The sequence below is a fragment of the Ammodytes marinus genome, assembly GCF_949987685.1.
Source record: "Ammodytes marinus genome assembly, chromosome: 4".
NCBI lineage: Eukaryota > Metazoa > Chordata > Actinopteri > Uranoscopiformes > Ammodytidae > Ammodytes > Ammodytes marinus.
In genome coordinates this window covers 35534613-35555911 of record NC_137233.1, presented here as the reverse complement: position 1 = coordinate 35555911, position 21299 = coordinate 35534613, and the positions used below count along the sequence as shown (strand labels likewise).

At 40.8% G+C, this 21299-nt stretch overlaps 1 protein-coding gene across 11 annotated transcripts in view; it reads right to left on the bottom strand.

Moving 5' to 3' along the window:
* Window positions 1–205: 205 nt before the first annotated feature.
* Window positions 206–21299, bottom strand: part of foxp1b (forkhead box P1b) — a 222337-nt gene continuing 201243 nt past the window's right edge. For all 11 annotated transcript variants that reach the window (XM_080025667.1, XM_080025672.1, XM_080025674.1 and 8 more), the window contains 7 exons: window positions 15222–15423; window positions 14784–14860; window positions 14039–14140; window positions 10590–10711; window positions 9455–9524; window positions 9085–9251; window positions 206–4611 (listed from right to left, as the gene is read on the bottom strand). In XM_080025667.1, coding sequence (XP_079881793.1) covers window positions 4464–4611; window positions 9085–9251; window positions 9455–9524; window positions 10590–10711; window positions 14039–14140; window positions 14784–14860; window positions 15222–15423 — 888 coding nt within the window. In that variant the 3' untranslated portion in view covers window positions 206–4463. The remainder of the gene's footprint in view (window positions 4612–9084; window positions 9252–9454; window positions 9525–10589; window positions 10712–14038; window positions 14141–14783; window positions 14861–15221; window positions 15424–21299) is intronic.

Here is a 21299-nt window from a genome sequence, read left to right as displayed (position 1 = left end):
GAGCAAAAGAATGAGGAAACACAGTTAGAATGGCAATATATCAAAGTTTGAAATGTATTCTTTTCACCTTTGATTTACTTTTGCTTGGCATTTCCTTCAGTGTTAAAACATGTAGATGACCACTTCCTTGTGTAATCATTTCATTTCACTTACATGTGACAGGAAATGTGCAGCTCCACAAAGTACAGACTCAGAGGAAACAAAGATATGAACAACCAGCATTTTATTGCATGTTTAGAATGCTCACGTCAGCCATGGCCACTGACTCACACAGAGTGGTCTGCATCCGACAGACAGGAATGATGAGGAGGTTTACACACTGATGGAAGTGAGAATATTTCTCAAAACAAAAACACAGGAAAAAGAAACTACAAAGAACATCTTCAAAGGAAACAAAGTGAAGAAGAGAAGAAAAGCCGTTGAAGGATGAGAGCACCGTGACAGCTCCCCTCCCCCTCCACATGGAAATAAACTAAAGTGTGTAGTGACAGCGGCTGGCTGCTTGGTGATGGATGAAACAATGGCTTCTTTAGCTCGGGGGCCAGTGTTCTGATGCCACACGGTCAACAGTTTGCAGGACATTCGCCTCCAACAGCGTGGAAACCTCAGAACCCCGCCTGCTGTGGTGGTGTGCTTTGTTTGACTCATTTATAATGACCCTGGAGATAAAAATATAAATATGTAGATGCCAAACAAAATGTGTGTGTGTGTGTGTGTGTGTGTGTGTGTGTGTGTGTGTGTGTGTGTGTGTGTGTGTGTGTGTGTGTGTTCACCTACAGGTAAATTACATGGATGAGAAGGAGACATCTCTGATGCGTTGAGTGAAATGAATTGCTCCAAAAAAAGACAGCATTTAACAATATTCTTTACATCTTGGCACTGCATATTTTTTTTCCTATTCATTTTATATAGAATATCATTAGAGATTGATACACCCTTATATTATTACTGACCACTTAAAACCATATCCCACCCCACCCCCCATCTCTGTGACCCTGGGATTACTCATGCAAGATATCTCCGTCACGTCGAGGAAATATACCTGTCTGCGCTTTTTACACTTTACAGTAATCTTTAACATACAGCCACAGAAGGCAGTGGTTCAACCATCAAAAGGAAGTATCAAAAAACAGCAAAGAGGGGGGGGGGGGGGGGGGGGGGGGATCTGTACAAAATGCTTAGGTTCAATGATAAGAAAAGTCTGTTATTCTATATTACAGTTTAAAATTTCAAAATGGGGGATAATCTCCCCCCAGCCTTCCCCTCCCCAGCTCACACAGATAGAGCTGGGGAGGAGTGAAACAAATCTCATCAATTAATGAGATTTTTTTTTTTTTTTAAGTTAAAGTAAAGATTACTAAGTAAAATACATTTGCAGCACAGTTTGCTATTCCAATACATACAGCAGTTTTTTCTTCTCATAGCTATTTCATAGTTAATACATAGCAGTCGCCAAAAAGCAAATGTCATAACACAAATGTATTTTTTGATCTTAAAAAAGAAAAAGCAAGAGAGAGTGAGAGAGAGGAAAAGACAGAGAAAGACAAAGGCTATACGGCCATGTATGTACAACCTTATATTAGGAAGCTCTTAAAAAACAAGCCCAATCAGTACATGAGAACACAGACTTGGACAGGAAGAATGGTGCCACACACGGCTGGGTGGTGCAGCAATCAACAAAAGGCCTGAGTTTTCAATTAATTTGCCAAAAAAAAGGATGAAATCTTGATAGATAAACAAGCTCTTATTTCATTGTGATTATTGTCTACAGTATCAGACTCAACATGCAGGACATACGACTAAGTGCAACTGAGTGAAATATTTGTTGTTTATTATTATTCTCATTTAATTGAATCATTCCCTATAGGTTTGAACGGAGGTATGCGTACAAACGTTTTTACTTTTTCTCATGCTGTTATCTTTAGTAATGTCAAGCTTACACATGCTGAGAATGTTCTAATCTACCAGCACTTTTCCCTCCGTTTGGAATACCAAACAAAGCAGCCAGATGACTTTGGGGTTTTGTGGATGAGTTTGGGCCCTGTTTCTCACGATCCCAGCCGGGCTGTCAGTGACCCATCCCACAGCTGCCTAGATATTAAATACATCTTCTGGAAACCACAGATTTGCCCTTTTTCCTTCTTTAGTTAATGAGCACTCAACTTATTTTTTTTTAATAATAATGCTAATAATAAGAATAACTGCCATAAAGTACCTTGTACCCAGCTTATTAGTTGACAGGAGTGTTTTTTAATATAAAAAGTAATAAGTTGACAGAAACTAAACACAATCATAAAGTCTTGCCAATCTTAACAAATACACTAAAAAACCCTAAAAAGTGGCATAAAATCATTTTCAAAGGATACAAATGAAATTGTAAATGAATTAATAGAAGAGAAAACATTGAATCATGGTGTGGTCCAGTTGAAGTAACGAATCTGTTTCACATTGTTCTCTTTAAAAGCCTTTTCCATTCACCAGTATATTTATTTATCTACAAACTCTTTATGTTGCACGCCTTGGTTTCTACTCACTGGCCCAAAGACAAGAAGTTTCCCTAATTTGGTCATCATGTAGTCACTGGCTCATAGCGCCTCCCCATTCAGATCTGGTCACTGCAAACACTACTGCAGCTATCCTGTTCAAGCCCCCCCCCTTTGGTTTTTTTAATAGAAATGAATGAGAACACTAGTTTTGAGGAGAGATATTTGGCCTTATCTGCTATTGCATGTAACACACAACATGTACTTTGTAGTTGATCTTTGGTAGTCACAGAACAAGATATAAGAACACATCAACAACTTTAAAAGAAATAGCCAAATAAAATATTAAATAATATTTATACTAATAATAAATAAAAAAATCAAAGTGGTTGATTGCAGTCGTTGTATGCTTGGTCTCATTAAGATTGAACTATCTATCAAATACTTTTTTGTTACTGTATCTCGGTTCAATGTTTGACGACAAAATTTGCTTTTTGGGACGACAATGAACGTGAAGTTATCCACATGCTTACATGGCATGTACTATATATCTGTGCCCTTTCCAATGCTTGTCTAATGCTGGAATGTGCCATGTGCAATGTCCTATTGCAGGTCTTGGGATTTTTTTTATCCCTCTCCTCGGTGAGCATTTCGTCCGGTGCACAATTGCTAACACCGAAACTTAAAACTAGCCATGCGCGTGAGACAAATAAATCTAGAGGGGAATGCACGTTTATCTTCAAGCACTGAATAATAAAAAAAGCACAGACACTTTGATTATCAATGACAGTTGTGTTCAGGAATCACAATTAGTTGGTCTAAATCATTATCTGGCCGGTGCACACCTGACATTTTAATTTTCCCTTAAAAAAAAAGAAAAAAAAACCCGGAGCTTGTAGGTGATCAGGAATTCTGTTGGAGCTCTACACGCTCGGCCGCGACAGGAGCTGTTTTAAAGTATAATTTCAAAAGGATCAATCATAACCTGCATGATTTCTCTGTCATTCATTCGCATCTTAAATTAAACTTCATTGATGCGTGGAGGGAGCCTTCATTATGAGTAGTGCATTGCCAATGGCCTTCAGGAGCAGGGGAGGGGCGTGTCAGACTAGTTTCTCTCTCTCTCTCTCTCTCTTGAAGATTGTGGAATAAATGACAGAAAAATACTATCCGACATTCTGCTTGTGTGTGTGTGTGTGTGTGTGTGTTTTAAAAGAAAATTAAAAGGAAATCATAGACATTCATAATCAAGTGCCGACCAACACAGAATCTCCACAGCATGGGCATGAGGTCTGATCAGATTAAGGAAATAACAAAAAAAAAAAAACGAGGACAAAGATGCAACATCAATAAACAGCATTGTATGGAAAAATAAACATTATGTTGATATTTTTAGAACCCCCAGAAATAAACAAAAGATACATCCAGATAAAAACAACATCCCTCCCAACCCCTATGACGGAATCAAAAAAATGAACAGAAGTCCCTACTCACTCTCCCTCACAAACACACACACACCTGCAAGTGTAAATTAAACGTTAGCCATTCTCTCTCTCTCTCTCTCTCTCTCTCTCTCTCTCTCTCTCTCTCTCTCTTTCTCTTGAGTTTGTGGTCAGATGTGTGTCTTGAGAGAGGGGTGGGTAGGAGGAGACACACACTCTTGCAGTCCGTCTTGGGCTGCTTGGCAAAGGGTCCCCCGACTCCAAACACACACATCGCCCCCCATCCCCTCTGTACCAAACTAGTCCGTCAGACACATGAGTAGAAAGGAAATGTCACTTTTTAAGCTTGAATCAAAAGTAGAACGTAATCAGGAAAAAATAAATCCCCCCTCACGTTGTTGTTTTGTGTGTGTTCTTGCTATGTTATTGTAATGGCACTAAAAAGTTGAACTTGGAGACATTTTTCAGAGCTGTCCTCAGTGGCTGAGACTGCAGTTCAGTGTTTGTCATTGTCTCCCATACAGATGAGCCAGACTGTCTACAGCATGTCGTCGTGGCCCTGGTCCTCATCATAATCTCTGTGCTGATGGAAGTCTGGACTGTGATTGGCTGTAGTGACCAGGGACAGGGGTCCTTCATGCTCCTCAGGGTCCAGTGGTTCCTCTTTAACGCTGATGTGATGATGCCTGGAGGAGGACAGGAGACAGAAGATAAAAAAGATGGAGCTCCACTTCGCCATTTAACTTTAAAGGCAGAGTCAGGGATTTTGACAAAAATGCTTTTTGTCAAAATCAATGTTAAACTACAGTACGTGATTATCTCCTCAGGATCCGCACACCTGTCCATACTGTGTGTGCACTGAAAACAATGTGTTAATACACAGCCTATGCTCTGTAAACTGGCATGTAAACAAAGGGTAGTTCACACACAGGTAGTAGATTGTGAGGCGATATTGCCTGATTTCGACAAAAAATTATTTTGACAAGCACTCTCCAGAAAAGACACCACCTTTAACTTTCTTAAATCCCCTTTTGTTTTTATAAGCGCTCAATGATACAGACTTCTCTGCTCGTTCTCTTTATAAAGAAGGAAACAGGGGAACAAAAACAAATGTCTGTCTTTAGCGTAGACTTGTGAGTAGGGGACTGAGTTGCCTCACTGGCACTGATGATAATTTCAGCTTTTTTTCTTTAGAGGCATTCCAATCCCGGCATAAAAAGCTGCTGCGGGCTTTTATAAAATTATTTCCATGGCAAGCGACAACAGGGGTATTCACTTTAGAATTGATAAATGAGGAAGATTAACAACGTGAGACGAGCAGAGGAGAGAGAATGGACTGTGGCTGGATCAGGCAGCGTGCTGTGTGTTCCCCTGTCTGCTCGTTAACATGCACAACCTGCGAGGCGGCTCTCCAGAGGACTACCCCCAGCCTGCTTCTATCATTAATCAACTTCAAGCGCAAACACAGCCACAACCAGACAACCGCCGTACGCTGTTTTTCAAAACTCCAGAATAAATGCTTTTTTTCCCCAAGCAAGTGTCAATAAAAGTGAAGAAAAGCGCTGGCAGGGAGAGGAGGGCAGCAGTGGTGGCGGCGCACTCGGCACACAACACTGCGATAAGGAACAGAGCCCCCTTGTGAGAATAATAACGCTGTCACTTGTAAACAAGGCAAAAACATGAGCCTCCCCCCCCACACATACATCTCATAACTCACAGTCTAGGCAAAAAAGAGCCACTAAAGAGATGAGATCTGACAAATTTCTCATTACAGAAACAGAGCAGGGATAAAAGCACTGGGGAAGGAAAGGAGAGGAGAAGGGCCTGGCTGTGTCAGAATAGAGAAGAAAAAAACACACACACACAGGAAAACATTATGAGCAGCTGCAGGGGACTTGCCTGCTGTAGTTGTTGGAGGCTCATTTACTACAACAAGCGACGACTGGCAACTTTTCTTCATCTCCAAAAAGCTTGATTTATTCACACCGGGATGTCTTGTGATTTTTAGCAGCTATTGTGATTGTGAGACACAACTCGTATGCTAATGAGCTTTTTTTGTGTGTAAATTATAAAAAAGGGGGGGGGGAGTAAAGTCAGCTTTTCTATAATTTTTCACATCAAAGTGACTCCAATAAGTGCCGTCGCCTCTGGTCTGACTGTGTGGCTGCGGGCTAGACATGAAATTGTTATTATTCTGCTATTGAACTGCGTTCTACACTTTGCTTATAATCAGCCGTCTCTCTGCATTACCTGATTCTCATCGGTTTTAAGAGACTGAGGTGCTCTAGTTTGTTCCTCGCAAGTGTTAGAAAGCTGTGTGCCTGTCAAAGCAACACAGCAGCACACACTGGCACATGTGGAAAACACATGTTACACAGTGTTCAATGGTGATGAGCTTGTATTTGGAACAGTGTAAGCCAAAGTATCTTAGTAAAACGGGGATCTTTTCGGCACATGTTAGTTTAATAATTATTCCCTAAGCTAAAAGGAGGCTTTGCTACTGTGTAATAACACTTAATGCTCAATCCGTAGGCATTTAACTACTGGTATGTTTTGTTAATAAGAGAATAAAGTTCTTTAAAAGCTAAATAAAACAAGATTTTACTCATTTGGTGCTTGAATAAAAAGCTTATAGACATAATTATGGAGAGAGAGTTTGGTGAGCTCCTCCATCAGCCCTAAAGATAGAAACATAGGGGGCAGAGGGAGAAGCCGGCTGCCTTCAGGGCCAAGCACACCCATCCTGTCTCTGCCTTTCCTGTTCCACAGCCACGCTCACAGCTATGTGATTAAGGGGATGGCACTCTCCTCCGTTTGGCCAGGAGCTCAATTACTACACCTTCATTTTTTTTAGTTTTCAGGCAGAATTTCTCCCCCCAAAAGCTCAGACATTTCAGGAGGCCATCCCCGAAGTCTATATACGTGCTGCGCTGCACAATCGGCCCTACATCTGGAAACCATGCAGCGCTTCAAACAACTTAGCAGACACTCCACAACAAGTGAACAGGGGGAGCTATGCTTTCCAGGGCCCAACCACAACTTTCCTACATGGGAAACCTGGATGGTGTCCTCCAGACTAATTAGGCCTTTGTGGACTTTTTATTCTTTCAGAGGCGTTTTGTGAAGGTGTTTCTCGGCTTGTGTTTCAATGTGTCTGAGCCAACAGCTCAGTCATTGATTTTGTAAATGTTTGAACAAATCGGAATGTGGATTATGGTGAGACCTAGACAGACAGACAGCAGGACACATAAAGGAGGGTTCATAAACTGGCTGTTAACAAAGGGACAGCCCTCTTCATTTATTGTCCTCTTTTCCTACATGCCATGAAATAAAGGTGGAGTCAGTGATTCTGGACAATGCTTGTTGTATAATAAATAGTGCTGTCAGTTAAACGCGTTATTACTGGCGTCAACGCAAACCCATTTTAACGATGTCAATATTTTTATCGTGAGATTAACATTCTTTTTGGCCTAGCAAACTTTGTAGTGTTTTCACATGCTGTTGCAATAACTAGAAATGTTATTAGAAAAAGTACAACACCACAAACTGGATCTAGCTAGACCGGAAACAAAACAACAGGGACGCGTCCGCACACACATGTTAGGACTTGCGAGCCCATAGCGGGCCAAAGGGTAGGCTAACGTTACGTTCCCCTTCCCCGCAGTAGTCTACTGTTTATGCTCCGCTCAGAACGGTAGACAACTGAATTTGCGCGCGCATTTGATACGGGTTGATAGTAGGGGTGGGAATCTCTTGGCACCTCACGATTCGATTCGATTCCGATTTAGAGGTCAACGATTCGATTCAAAATCGATTTTCAATGCATCTCAATGCAAAACATTTTTTATGTACATACCCATGTGTGAATTTCAAAAATATATTTATATGCACATCTGAGTTTGCTACTCAGAGTTTGCTAATCACTTCCTACTTTTGTGATGATCATTAAAGACAATCAACAGATGAATTGCCTTCTCTAATATTGTATTAGAGAAAAAGCTTTTCTTGTCACAAATATGACTTTCTATGAACAGTGCAATAATCAATGCAGCTTGCATTTCAACACAATATGGAAGTATGTAAAAACTAAACCGATTCAGTTTTATTTTATTTCTAATCTCGTAAATCATGTTTCTATAGGATTTCTATTCTATTATCTATTATTTTCTATGTCATTTCAACACATTGTACAAAAAGTATGTCTTGGAATTCAGCTCTCATACAAAAACGTAAACAGAGATAAAGCCGGTGCAGGTCATGGGTTTGCTGCTCTCAGACATTTTGAAGCCACTTTGGAAACAACTCGCACATGTGTGGTGTGCATGCGCAATGGCGCATGAAGTATTAATATTAGTATTAAAAAAAAAAAATTAAAAAAATCGATTATTAACTTTTCTGAATCGATTCAGAATCGTCCGAGAGAGAATCGATATTAATCGGAAAATCGATTTTTTTTCCCACCCCTAGTTGATAGTAGCCAGCTCATGATGTTGCTGCACACACATGGCCAACAGCATTAACGGTGTTGGTCGGCATCTTTTATAACATGTTCATGGTCGGCAGCTAATGTCTTTATTTTGAAAGGACACGTTGCGGCTTCCTGGGCTTAGCGCCGCCCAAGACAATTGTGATTGTTCGATGCCAATGTTGTTTTCAATAAAAAAACATTTGTACAAAGCAAGTCGATCCACTTTTCCATGTTGATGAAAATAAAATGAGAAAAAATAATATGACAAAGAAATCAAGGGACATTTAGAATAGATTCAAATGTGACATTAATGCGATTAATCGTGATTAAATATTTTAATCGTTGACAGCACTAATAATAAAGCATCATGATCCGCAGCCTTTCCGTAGTGTGTGTTTTGGATTTTATTTCAAACAGGTATGTAAGCAAAGGATATGTAAACAAAGGAGTCCATTGTAGCTAGCAACATACCTGTTTACAGAGCCAACGCTGTGTTTTAACACTGGATTTTTTCCAGCACACACACAGTAGGGACAGGTAGAGGGCGTGAGGAGATATTCACTCATTTTGACAAGTCGAAAGTTGACAAAACAATTGTCTGTCTCTCTTTATTTAGAGTGTTGCTTTCTCAATGGAGGAGTACAAAGTATGAACCTCTTTTTTTTTTTTTAAAGTGTGTGTTGCCACTCACATAGCTGACAGGGGCGAGCGTCCCGGGCTGCTGTCACTGCCATTGCTGTTTCCATGGTCCATCGCTCCATTCATCTCCTCGCGGATGGCGTTGGCGAGGGAGTTGAGGGTAGGACTTCCAATGGAAGCAGTAGTGTATAGAGGTATGTTGTTTTCTGCCATTGAAGCCTGAAAAAGGCAAAAGCCCCGAGCATTAAAATGTGAAACGGAAAAGAGTTGTCAGCACTTTCTCAGTTTGCCCATCACTCTTTTTCACTACACCAGTACATTGCCTTCACAAAAACAAAGAGTGAGTCGACCAAGACAGACTTTTATTATATAAAGTTGTTCTGAGTGAGGCAGCCAAAAGATGTCACTTTTTGGGGGTTTACCTGGAAGGCGGCAGAGAGGGCCGGACCATAACCCAGGCTGGTCTGGATGTTCTTCACTAAGGCTGGACTTCTGCAGAGAAAAACAATTACATTACAACCACAGACTCATGTCTCACCTAACATTGCATTCCTCAGATCTTATTTCATAAAAGGAAATCAATGCACTTTGTATAGGAACTAAATACATTTACTGGTGTCGTAATGTGCACATTAAGGCTATAGTTCTAAGATGTTCAATCACTTGTAAAATACCACACACATTGCATTTCATGGGAAGGTAAAAATACATTGATGGAGGCAGATTTTGTGAAAGCATGACATATGGCAAAAGCTTAAAGGAATAGTTCAACATTTTACATGTTTAGCTTTTTGCCACGTTAGCCTGCCTCAGGCTTACGTTCCCCTTTACTACCAGAGTTTGAGCTAAGCTAACCTGGATGAGCAAACTTTGCCCATTTCGTCATCAATAATGCTTGCATAGTTACAGAGTCTGTCACCTTTACTTAAGCCTCAGAGTGAGGCAAAAACTAAGAAATTAAACTGTTGAACTATTCCTTTAACACAAAAAGCATGAGGACAACATTTAAGGCGGTACAGGGCATGCAGGCAGGGCGGGGCCTCTGGGCAGGGGGAAGTGCTTACTGTACGAGCAGCTCGTCAAAGTTCTCATCAGCAGCGTATTTCCGAGGGCGGCCTCGCTGTACGTGGCGGCCGCGCTTAAATTCCTCGTCGTCAACAGTCCAAAAGGACCCAAACTCATCCTCTACTCTCACAAAGCACTTATGCAGGGAAAGGTTGGTGCGAATGGCACCCTGGGAAAGCAAGGGAGGGGGCAGCCAAATGCAGATGCAGTGATCAACAAGACAGACAGAGGGAGGACAGACAGACAGACAGACAGAGGGAGGAGGGGAGAAGGGTGAGGATCAAAATGAAAATCAGCCATTGTGAATTATGAGGCATCACCAAAAAGGCTTCTGAAAGCATGAAGGGGGAAGGCACGCCAAAGCAAGCAGGGACTGTGGACAGCATGGCACACAGACAATGAGATGGAGCAGCAGCAGCAGCCTCTTCCACATCAGTTAAACACATCCCAGCCAGGCGCTATAGTCACTGGCTCAGAAGGCCCAAAACCTACCCACTGATCTTTTGAGGCCGTCTCTTTTGGAACTCTAGTTCGTCGACTGTCCACACAGCCCCTTTTACGTTTTCTACACGCACAAAACACTTGTGAAGACTAAGATTATGACGGACTGCGTTCTGCAGTTTGCATGAAAACAAAAGAGAAAGAGAGAAAGAAAAGGTTGCTATCAGTAAACATGTCTGCATGGGAAAATAAAAATATAATTTCAAAAGAAGTAATATTTTGACAAGCACTGGGATGAAACCTGAATGAAAACAGTCAATAAAGCAGAATGTTATTCAAAGGTCCTGAAGCTTCAAATAACTTAAACAACACATAAATATTACTTGGTTACCACGGCAATAGAGTAATGACGTGGTTTGCTTCTACTGTCTTTTCTGATCAGTCAGTAAATAGATATCGAGTAAGATCTAGAAACCCTCTCTTACCACCGCAGGAACTAGTTCCCAGAACTAGGAACCTTTGCAGGAACTATGTGTGTTTCCACCACAGGAACCAGGGTCTAAACTGTAGAACTGTGGAACCTTTCTTATCCCAGAAAAAGATCCTGCTCAGGGGGGATTGGCGGGGGGGGCTACAGTGCTGAAGATGTCTGATTGGTGGAGTTCCCTGCTCGCAGCTTTTCACCCGCGATGTTCAAATCATCGCTTAGCGAGCGTCTCATTTCCTGGTTTGAATTTAATCCATTTGCGATGTAATAAAAAGTGAACAGCAACAGCATAACATGAGCGTCCTCTGTACTATCACCCGGGCCACACATCATGCATCTGCTGCGCTTGTGTTTGCCTCTTTTTTCTCTCTCTATGCGAACTAGTTAAGATTATAGCAAACGTTTGTACAGTCTATGGAGCAGCCGCACAGCACGCTCCGCAGCGATATAAAAGTTTAGCTCAGTAGCTTTTTTTACTGTCAGATGGCCGCTATTCTAAATATACAGAGAAATAATCTGTCTGTGTTAACAGACCAAAGCAGCCACACAGCGCACTTTGCCAGCGCCACTATTCATCTCACCAGTCTCTTTTTTTTCACCGGACGATCGCGTCTCTGCTTAAATAGATAGAGAAATAATCTGTTGATTCTGATTCACTGATTCCATAGAAACTCAACATGTGCAACGTGCACTGCAGATACTTTTACTGCTTCTCCATACATCATCGGCCTGATATGTTTAACCACCCATGGACTTCAGACCCCAGTGGAAACACACACAGCCCTGGGCCCAGGAACTAAAGGTTCCTGGTCGAAGAGTTCCTGGTAGTTTTGGAGGAAACGCGGCTTTACATTTATTTTTTAAAGGTGCGTCAAGGAATTTTCAGTTTTTGTTTTCAAGTCTTGCAACCCCTTTGGACAAAAGTGGTGGTGTTTTTACTACACCAGCCTTAGTTCCTGGTGAGCATACATGACAAAGGCATTAAGAAAAACTATATAAAAATAGCATTCTTTGCACTGATGGTCTCGTTTGCTGTTACATGTAATTAGGGATCATCAGAGGAAAAATGAGACTGTTTCAGAAATATTAAGAAGTTCCTCGTAGCACCTTTAATAAATAAAGTTTTATTAAAACTTGAATCCAAATGATTTACACTGTGTGCAAATTTTTTAGGCAAGTTGTATTTTTGAGGATTAATTTTATTATTGAACAACAGTGCTCTCGGTCAATCCAAAATGTTAAAGAACCTAAACCTGAATGTTTACGAAAGTAAAAGTGAGGTTTTGTCTTTCTTACGAGAATATATATATGTTTTGCTATTATTAGGCAACTATTAGTGTGCAGAATTATTCTGCAACTAAATAAAAAAATTAAAATTTTCCCATCTCACTTGTTTATTTTCATCTGTTAAAGTGAGAATAATAAAACAACTCAAAATATACGTTTATTTATGTCAACAAAAAAAATCAGTGACCAATATAGCCACCCTTCTTTTCAAAAACTGTCACAAGCCTTCCATTCATTTTCGGGTTGAAGATGGCCTCAAAATCCACTCCCAAACCTACTGCCAGTTTCTAGAAGATACTGGCAGTAGGCAGTGGTACAGGAAAAAGTCTGCATCTTTCAAGAAGACCATGATTTTTATGCAGGATAATGCTCCATCACTGCATCGAAGTACTCAATTGCATGGCTAGCCAGTAAAGGCCTTAAGGATGAAAAAATAATGACATGACCCCCTTCCTCACCTGACTTAAACCCTATTGAGAACCTGTGGGCCCTGCTTGAACGGGATATTTACAGTGAAGGAAATCAGTACACCTCTCGGAACAGTGTCTGGGAGGCTGTGGTTGCTGCTGCACAAAAAGTTGATCGTCAACAGATCAAGAAACTGACAGACTCCATGAATGGAAGGCTTGTGACAGTTATTGAAAAGAAGGGTGGCTATGTCGGAAATTTTTATTTGTAAATTTTGAGTTGTTTTATTATTCTCACTTTAACAGATGAAAATAAACAAGTGAGATGGGAAAATTTTAATTTTTTTATTTAGTTGCAGAATAATTCTGCACACTAATAGTTGCCTAATAATAGCAAAACATATATATATTCTCGTAAGAAAGACAAAACCTCACTTTTACTTTCGTAAACATTCAGGTTTAGGTTCTTTAACATGTTGGATTGACCGAGAGCACTGTAGTTGTTCAATAATAAAATGAATCCTCAAAAATACAACTTGCCTAAAAATTTGGCACACAGTGTAGGCATGGAAGTTACCCTGCATATATCACCCCTTTGTTATTCAAGGAGCTATGCTGAGTGCATGTGTATATACTTAGTGTGTATGCGTGTGAGAGAGAGTCGTGGAATCCAACACCAATGTGCCACTATGGGGTTACAAGGGCTGTAAGTACATTGGACAGCTGATGGAGGACTAGGGTGGAGCAGGGTGGTTGTGTGTGTGTGTGTGTGTGTGTGTGTGTGTGTGTGTGTGTGTTTGGTCTTTTAATAATTGCCCTTTTTGCTAAATCACTGTTTGCCTTATTCAAATTTCACTTTCTGACCCCAGTCATTTCTGTTCTTTAAGACAGTTGTTTCTGTTGTGTGTGTGTGTGTGTGTGTGTGTGTTTGGGGCTTGGTGGAAAACAGTGTTGCTGAAGTGAGTGTGAGGGGCTCAGCCAGGGGTCATTGGCAGTGAACACTGCCACCCACCACTAGAACATCCCACATATTACACACTATTTATTTTTCATTTTTCATTTTCCTCTCACTTGCTTGCGTTTATTTTAATTTTTTTTAACAAGAATGCACATATTCCTCTCCTTTGTTGTTCTACATGGTCCACATATTTGTTTAAAGGGTGGTTCATTCACACAGAATACGTGGAGTATTGTTATGAGTTTGGATTAGAGGTTCCTTTGTAAAATGTATTATGCCTGGCTGTCATTTAATTATCCCCCAACATCAACACAATGTCTCTCTCTGCTTTATGGACGTCAGGAGAAACAAAGAACATTACCTTCCACGTTGCTGCGTTGCGCCTAAAATATGCAAACATTCTTGTGAACCAGTTGTAGATTTCGTTTAGTGTTAGCTGCTTTTCCGGAGATTCGAGGATTGCCTGCATGAGGAACAGTGACAGAAACAAACATTTACAATGTTGCTACCCTTCACAAAAGGGATCAATAATTCACAAGAGGCATGCAGAGTTGTGTGTGTTCTGTCGAGAAACAGCAAAGAAAACTGTCTAAGGGAAGTCTTACTCTGTTTATAAAAGTCTTCTGCACTTTTCCATTCAAAACGGCAGATTTGAATATATTTTCTTTTGTATGTGTGAATGAAGGGCAAGCGAAAACATTTCTCAGGCAGATTACAAGGCAGCAATTATGGCCGGCTCAGATTAATTCCTGAGATCCCAGATTACTGCGGCCCGAGCTGTAATTGACTGGCCATTTTAAAACAGGTTCATCCCCACTGTTGTGTGAAATGAATTTGGTAATAATCACAGCCAACTGAAATGCTTTAATCAAATGAAATTGTCATATGTGGCTGTTTTTTGAAATCCCATACGCATTCTTGCACTCATTTGAAGATGGTTAATCTGCTTCCTCTGTCTAAATTGTATTGGAAATGTAACAAAGAAGAAAGAAGGAGAAATAAGTCAGACAAATGTAGTTGGTGACCTTCTGAATAGCTGAGTGCATATCTATTGTATTTATACTTGCACATTTAGACAGACTGAAACATACAATCAGAGTCCTTACCTGTCTTATTAGTGAGGCGTACGTGAACGGCGGTCTAACATCTGCATTCATGTAAAACTCTTTGTTCTGAGTGAGATCTGCAAACATGGAACACAAATGAAGAACTAATTTGAGGTGTGTCCCATCAATGGCTGATAACACAAATTAAAGCCTGATCTCATGGTTGTGTGTGTATACAGATGCAAAATATATGGTTTGAGATGAGTGCATGACAGTGTCTACACAGTACATTGTCCTGGTATATTGCACATATTCTTTTTATTTAGTTTTCTAACCATGTGGTTTGCCTAACTCTGTGCACATATTAATGCTATGTTTGTATCCATTGCAATTAGGAGAGAAGCATTATTTTGGATTCTGCTGCATGTCTGGCACATTTTGACAATAAAGTTGACTTGACTCCATGCGAGTGAGTGTGTGTGTTCATCCCTGCAGTACCTGGAGATATGGGCATGTTGTACTTTTCCGAGTAGCGCCGTCGCATGGGGCCCATGCTGTGGTGCAGGCTGTTGGCGGTGATGACAGAGTGGCTGTGGGACAGGGGCGTGAGGGGGGCCGTGGGCGTGCTGGGGGTCCGGGGCAGAGGAGGGGAGGCCTCTGGGTTGGATTTAGACAACGTGACACTGGACACCAGGTTGAGCTGAGGAGAGGAACACACACATACAGAAAGACAAACAGACAGACACAGTTAGTCCTGTAATTACCCATGTGTCTGGGATGCCTCATTGACTATGCATATCTTCTCCTCTCCTAATTACAGGCGGAGCCCTGGGATGATCCATGAACGTTAGCTAAATGTTATAAAACAACCCTCCTCTATTCTGCTCTGTCCTCCCTCCCTCTTTCTCTTTGCTGCCGTGCGTGTCGGGCCTGTTGTTCCCCAGCTTTCACTTTCAACACCTTTGTTAAATCTTTTGTCCCCTCTTGTCCTGTTTGGACAACACACACACACACGCACACACGCACGCACGCACACACGCACACACACACACACACACACACACACACACACACACACACACACACACACACACACACACAAAACCATCCATGTGCTGTCTGTTGCACTGTGGCACGGTTGATATTGGTTGAGTAGAATAGAAGGGAAGATGGGCGACACCGAGCAGCTCTTTAAAAAATGACAGTGTGTTTCTCACCTAGCGCTGAGCCAACCCCTGCTAGTAGGGAAGAAGGCAATCTGCGCTAATTACAAGCTGAAATGGTATTGTGAGGACTCTAATTAGGAGGTGCTTATGGAGGTGATCCGATGACTAACTGCTGTATCTGACTGACCCCCTTCATCAGGGGCCGTGGCCAAAAAAACGGCCATGAAGAATTTTCTCAATGTGGAGAATATGATGATGTGTGTGTGTGTGTGTGTGTGTGTGTGTGTGTGTGTGTGTGTGTTTGTGCCAATGGGTTTGGTTGGCTAGGGAGTAGGGAGGGATTTAAGTAATAATGTCTACAAGGTAAACTAATTATGTGTGTTCCAATAGGTAGGTATTGCATGGTTTCCAGCAGCTGTGAGTGAGCGGCTCTGAGCCAAGAAACGATCCAGCCTTCGGTTCTGGAGCAGCAGTCAAGTAGAACATTTTAGCCTGAACCCCCCACCCAGGGCCGGCCCTGACCAATTTGGCGCCCTAGGCAATATTTCAGATGGTGCCCCCCATTGCATCGCAGTCAGGTCCACTTTCATACACTCACACAGAACTGGATAGCTTTGTCTTTGACATTTCATTTTATTTTAGATAGAAAATAACCTACCAAATAAAAACCATACAACAAAACAAGTGACATAAAATGAAATATGAATACAATATTACGATTTGCACAAAATAATGCAGACATTAAAATTTGAAATTATAATCTATTATAGCCTATAGTTTAAATAATTCATAACTTTGCATTGAATATAATTCCACACAAAAGCTATATTACAAAATTAAATTACAGAAACCTCTGGTCTGTACTGCTATTTAACTTGATTCCAACAGAGAGCTGTCTACATTTAGATGTTAAGACCTCATCTTCATATCTCAACAAGCTCACCTCACCTTGCTACAGCCTGACTACTCTTGCCTTTTGGTCTATTGCTGAAGCCTTTATTCCTCATGCTGCATCACTGGGCTGTGCTGAGGTGGAGAAGATGTCTGCAGGACAAGTGGCTCAAAGTATTTCAAATGAAAACCTGAAGAGAAAAGAGAAGTAAACATGTTGTTACATTATTTATATTAATACATGGTGAAAAGCTTTAAAATGGAAATTAGATTAGATTAAACTCTTGTCATTAAAATGAAATGCAGTTTAGCATCCAACCAGAGTGAAGAGAAGCAGTAACTAATGGAAAGCTATAGGTAAGGTACAATCAAACGGAAAAGTTTGCTCCTGCTTTTTATTAAATCAGGATCAAGCCGTCTGATGATATCTCATGGCTTTATGTATAGCACTTTGATTTACCTTGTGTTGAAAAATAAACCCAAGGTTGACAACCATTAATTATAGTGGAAAAGGAATAGCTTTCTAATAACCATTACAAGCAGTGCAAACTTTAGCAAGTTATGAAAAATCTTTCTAAATGTCTCTGATGAATTTAAGCTGGGACGTTACGTTACCCATCTTCCAAAAGTAAGCTAGCAAGTTAACACACTGCTCCTACAACGGCTAAAACAATGCAGCACACTATTCATTCACCACATTAACGTCACTGTAGGCCTACCTCTGTCTTTGTCACGTTTTTCCTCCTCTTCTTTTCCTTTTCAGTCTTCCCTTGGCACGAGAGAGCTTTTAGCTGCATTCCATTAGTAGTTGCACTTCCTCTCGTTCATTTACCCTCAGCCCTTGGTATGACGTAACAGCATACGTTGCACGGAGGGAACTTGGAGCACGGAGGGAGAGTGGGCGGGGGAGGAGCAGGGGATTTAAATGGAACCCACTTGCCCTTGTACTCGCAATGGACCGTCAGTTACATAGGTAGTTCTGAATGCAAATAATACAGAATTATAACTGCTATAACTGCTAAGGTAGCCTATATTGCAGAAAGCCATTTCCATAGCATAACAAACATTGAATTTCGACACGGTAACTCAGATTATCAAGATATTGTTACTTACACATGTAAATTGTTTGCTCCGACATATTTTCTTATTTATGTTAGTTTCAACCAAAAACATCTCGCTTCAATTTTTTTTATAGTTTGTCTATCCTCAGTGGTTGTCATAATTTAATCTTAACTCATATTTTTAAATTATAGTATTAACAGTATTAGTAAAAAAAAAAAAATTTGGTAGCCCTTTTCCTTTCCCCCTGCGGATGGATGCGCCCGTAGCATTTGCCTATACTGCCTATACCCAGGGCCGGGCCTGCCCCCACCCACCACCACCCCTCTTGCTCCAGCTATTAATTGGCAGGGAAAACTAGTGACACAGATACATATTCCAACAAAATTGTTCTAATTGCTAATTTGCCAAAGGAGGCCAGTTTCCAAATTAAACATGACTTCAGACTGTGAGAAAAGGGAAAGAAGAGAAAATTCAGAGAGAGAGAGAAGCGGAGAGCTAGAATAAAGGGAGACGGTGTTAGTGGGACACATCTCATCACTGTGGATGACAAGAGGTCAGTGTGATACCGCTGATATAATGCCTCGGAGGTGACGTGGAGGAGCAAGCAGAAAAGAGCCTGTTCAACCACCAATCACTTCACATTTTATTAAAAGTTAAAAAAAAATAGACATCAGAAATACGAGATTGGCATCCCTTGAATTTAGTGTTGACATGACACTGGCATAACAATATTTTTTTTCATTTATTTGGAATTATGTTTGTATTATTATTTTACAAACAATAGATTATTCAATATTGTTGTTGCAAACTGCTCTCAACAAAATAAGTGACATTTGTTTTTTTCCTGGACCTCACAATGTCTCATTATGTTTTTTTTGGAGGATGAAGTTCTGGCAGCCCAAATCATTTGGATTACAGAAGACAACGTGTTATTCTGAATCATGAGCAAAATAAATCACACTTGGGTTGGCGTGACACAATGCTATCAGTAGGACGGGGCCGCGGTCTTGACTTCTCTTCCTGTGGATTAGCGGGCTTTGTTTCATGTTTCATCCATATTCCCTGGCAATAAACAGAGAGAGGGCTTCATACAATAGGCCAGACAGGCTGGTAATAGCCTTGCCTTTGTTTGCCTCACCATTTGGGCTCACTCCAGCGCCTAGACAAAATGAGACTTCAGACTGAAATTAATTAAATGGTAATTGGTGATCTAATTATACTGGCTTTGACTCGGCAAGCTGCTAAAGAAAATAAACAAAAAGTCCCTCCTTAATTATGTATGGCGTGAAAGGTCAGATTTCTGACAAGAATGCTTAGTGACACCGAGTGCAGACACCCACACACACACACACACACACACACACACACACACACACACTCAGAGGCAAATACAAACACAAACACAGGCACAAACACAGGCACACACACACACACACACACACACACACACACACACACACACACACACACACACACACACACACACACACACACACACACACACACACACACACACACACACACACACACACACACACACACACACACACAGGAACAGCCACTGCTAATGTGGCACATTTTGTTTTGATCTTACCGCTGCCCCCGTCCACCTCGGAAGAATTAAATGAATCCTATTCATTTGACGCCATGCATGCATACACAGTATCACTTTGTTTGTCTTACATTATAACTAAATCTAAACCTGCAAATTCACCAGAGCTACTTTGCATTTGACAGTTTGCTACTTATACATGCCTTTATTCTATGCAGCAGGACAGAACAGTAAAAAAGGCTTAACAAGCAATTACTGGAGTAACACAATAGTTTCTTCACACTGGCTGTTTCTCTATTTAACTCTGAGAATACATTCTTTCTGCATCTACTTACATGTTTGTTTAGTAGTGGTCACCTCTAAGTCTCCAATCTCTGACCTGTGTAAGTCCACCACTCACCCAGCCCAAAGCCAGACATATGTATCATAGCAATGCATAGCGGGGCTAGCAGCAGGCATAAAGTGGTGCTGGAGAAATGGGAGTCTATTTATTTGAATAAAAAATCCCAGCACTCTCCCTGAGCGTGTTAACACTGAGCTCTGACACAGCCATTCTCAACAGGGAGAAGTGGAGAGGTAACTGAACTCAAGATGCTATCTGCCGCGCCCGCCCCTAACACTTTTCATATACAAATGTCCCTGTGTCAGAGCCGAGCGTTTTGCACTCTAATCTACACAATCACTGTGTGTGACGCAAGCAGGGCTACTAACAGACAGCCTATTGTCGTGTGTTGGACATCTCCAGGCGCTTTATGTTGAGCGGGCTGTGCTGTGTGCACATGCTGCCTCTGCACATCAATAGCCACCTCTCTCTGACTGTAAATACATTATCCAAGCTAAGCATTGTAGACCAGACTGCATTGATATTGTGCATCCATGTTGCGTGAGATCGGAATTGACACACTGCAGTCAAAATTATCTGTTCACATTTGGCTCTCAGAATGAACTGTAATACAAACTGAAATATGGCCCCTTCTTAAACAGGACAAAATAGCAGAGACACTTTAAATGCCATATGTTAAGCCCTCACCCCTATAGGATAGGGATTAAGCAGTAGACTTTATAGCATGGCATACAGTTTTTTACGATCGCTAAAACACAGTGGGCACAACTGTAGCTCAATGTGAAAAACTCTAACTACAGTCTGCATTACCAACAGTCACTGGAGCTGAACAGTTCACTTCACCTGCAAAATAGTCTCAGTGCAGCAAACACTATGAACAGTCCTCATTGAGATAACACACACTGTCACTCAGAACCTGCTCAGAGCACAAACACTAGCATCAAACCCCAATACACAAATGACAAACTTTTAATCTTTACAGTTTGAATATTTTGAGTTACTTCACATAAATTGCGTTATATTTTATTTGATGAATGAGTGAAATTCTTTCACATGAAATAGTTTATTTTATAACAAACAATTTTTTTAGATAACAAAAAGAAATTAAAATCAGAAATTGCTTCAATAGATACATATTCTGTATATTTTATTGATAACATTTCCAAATGTAGTATTTATCTGTGTACATATTCTATAATTGTAATACAGAAATCAATTCCTGTAATGTTGTCATTTACTGTAAGGGTGCAACTCTTATGTTTTTGTTTGCTTGAAAATTCGTATTACAGATGCAATTTTAGATCTTTGCAGATTGCGTTGCACCCTCAACCCTGCCTCTCTCAATGAGAGACCATGATTCACAACAGGGTCTATCAGTGTTGCCCTTACTGTATTTCATCAGAAATGACAGCTCAATGTCTTCTAGGTCTTCCTCCACACATCCAGTCTCACTGCTCCTCTTCTCCCTCCAACAACCTGTCTTTCTATATTTGAGCTTTCCCTATACTGTATATACAGTATGTTCACTAACAAGTCTAAAACAAGACACCTTCTTAGTGTTT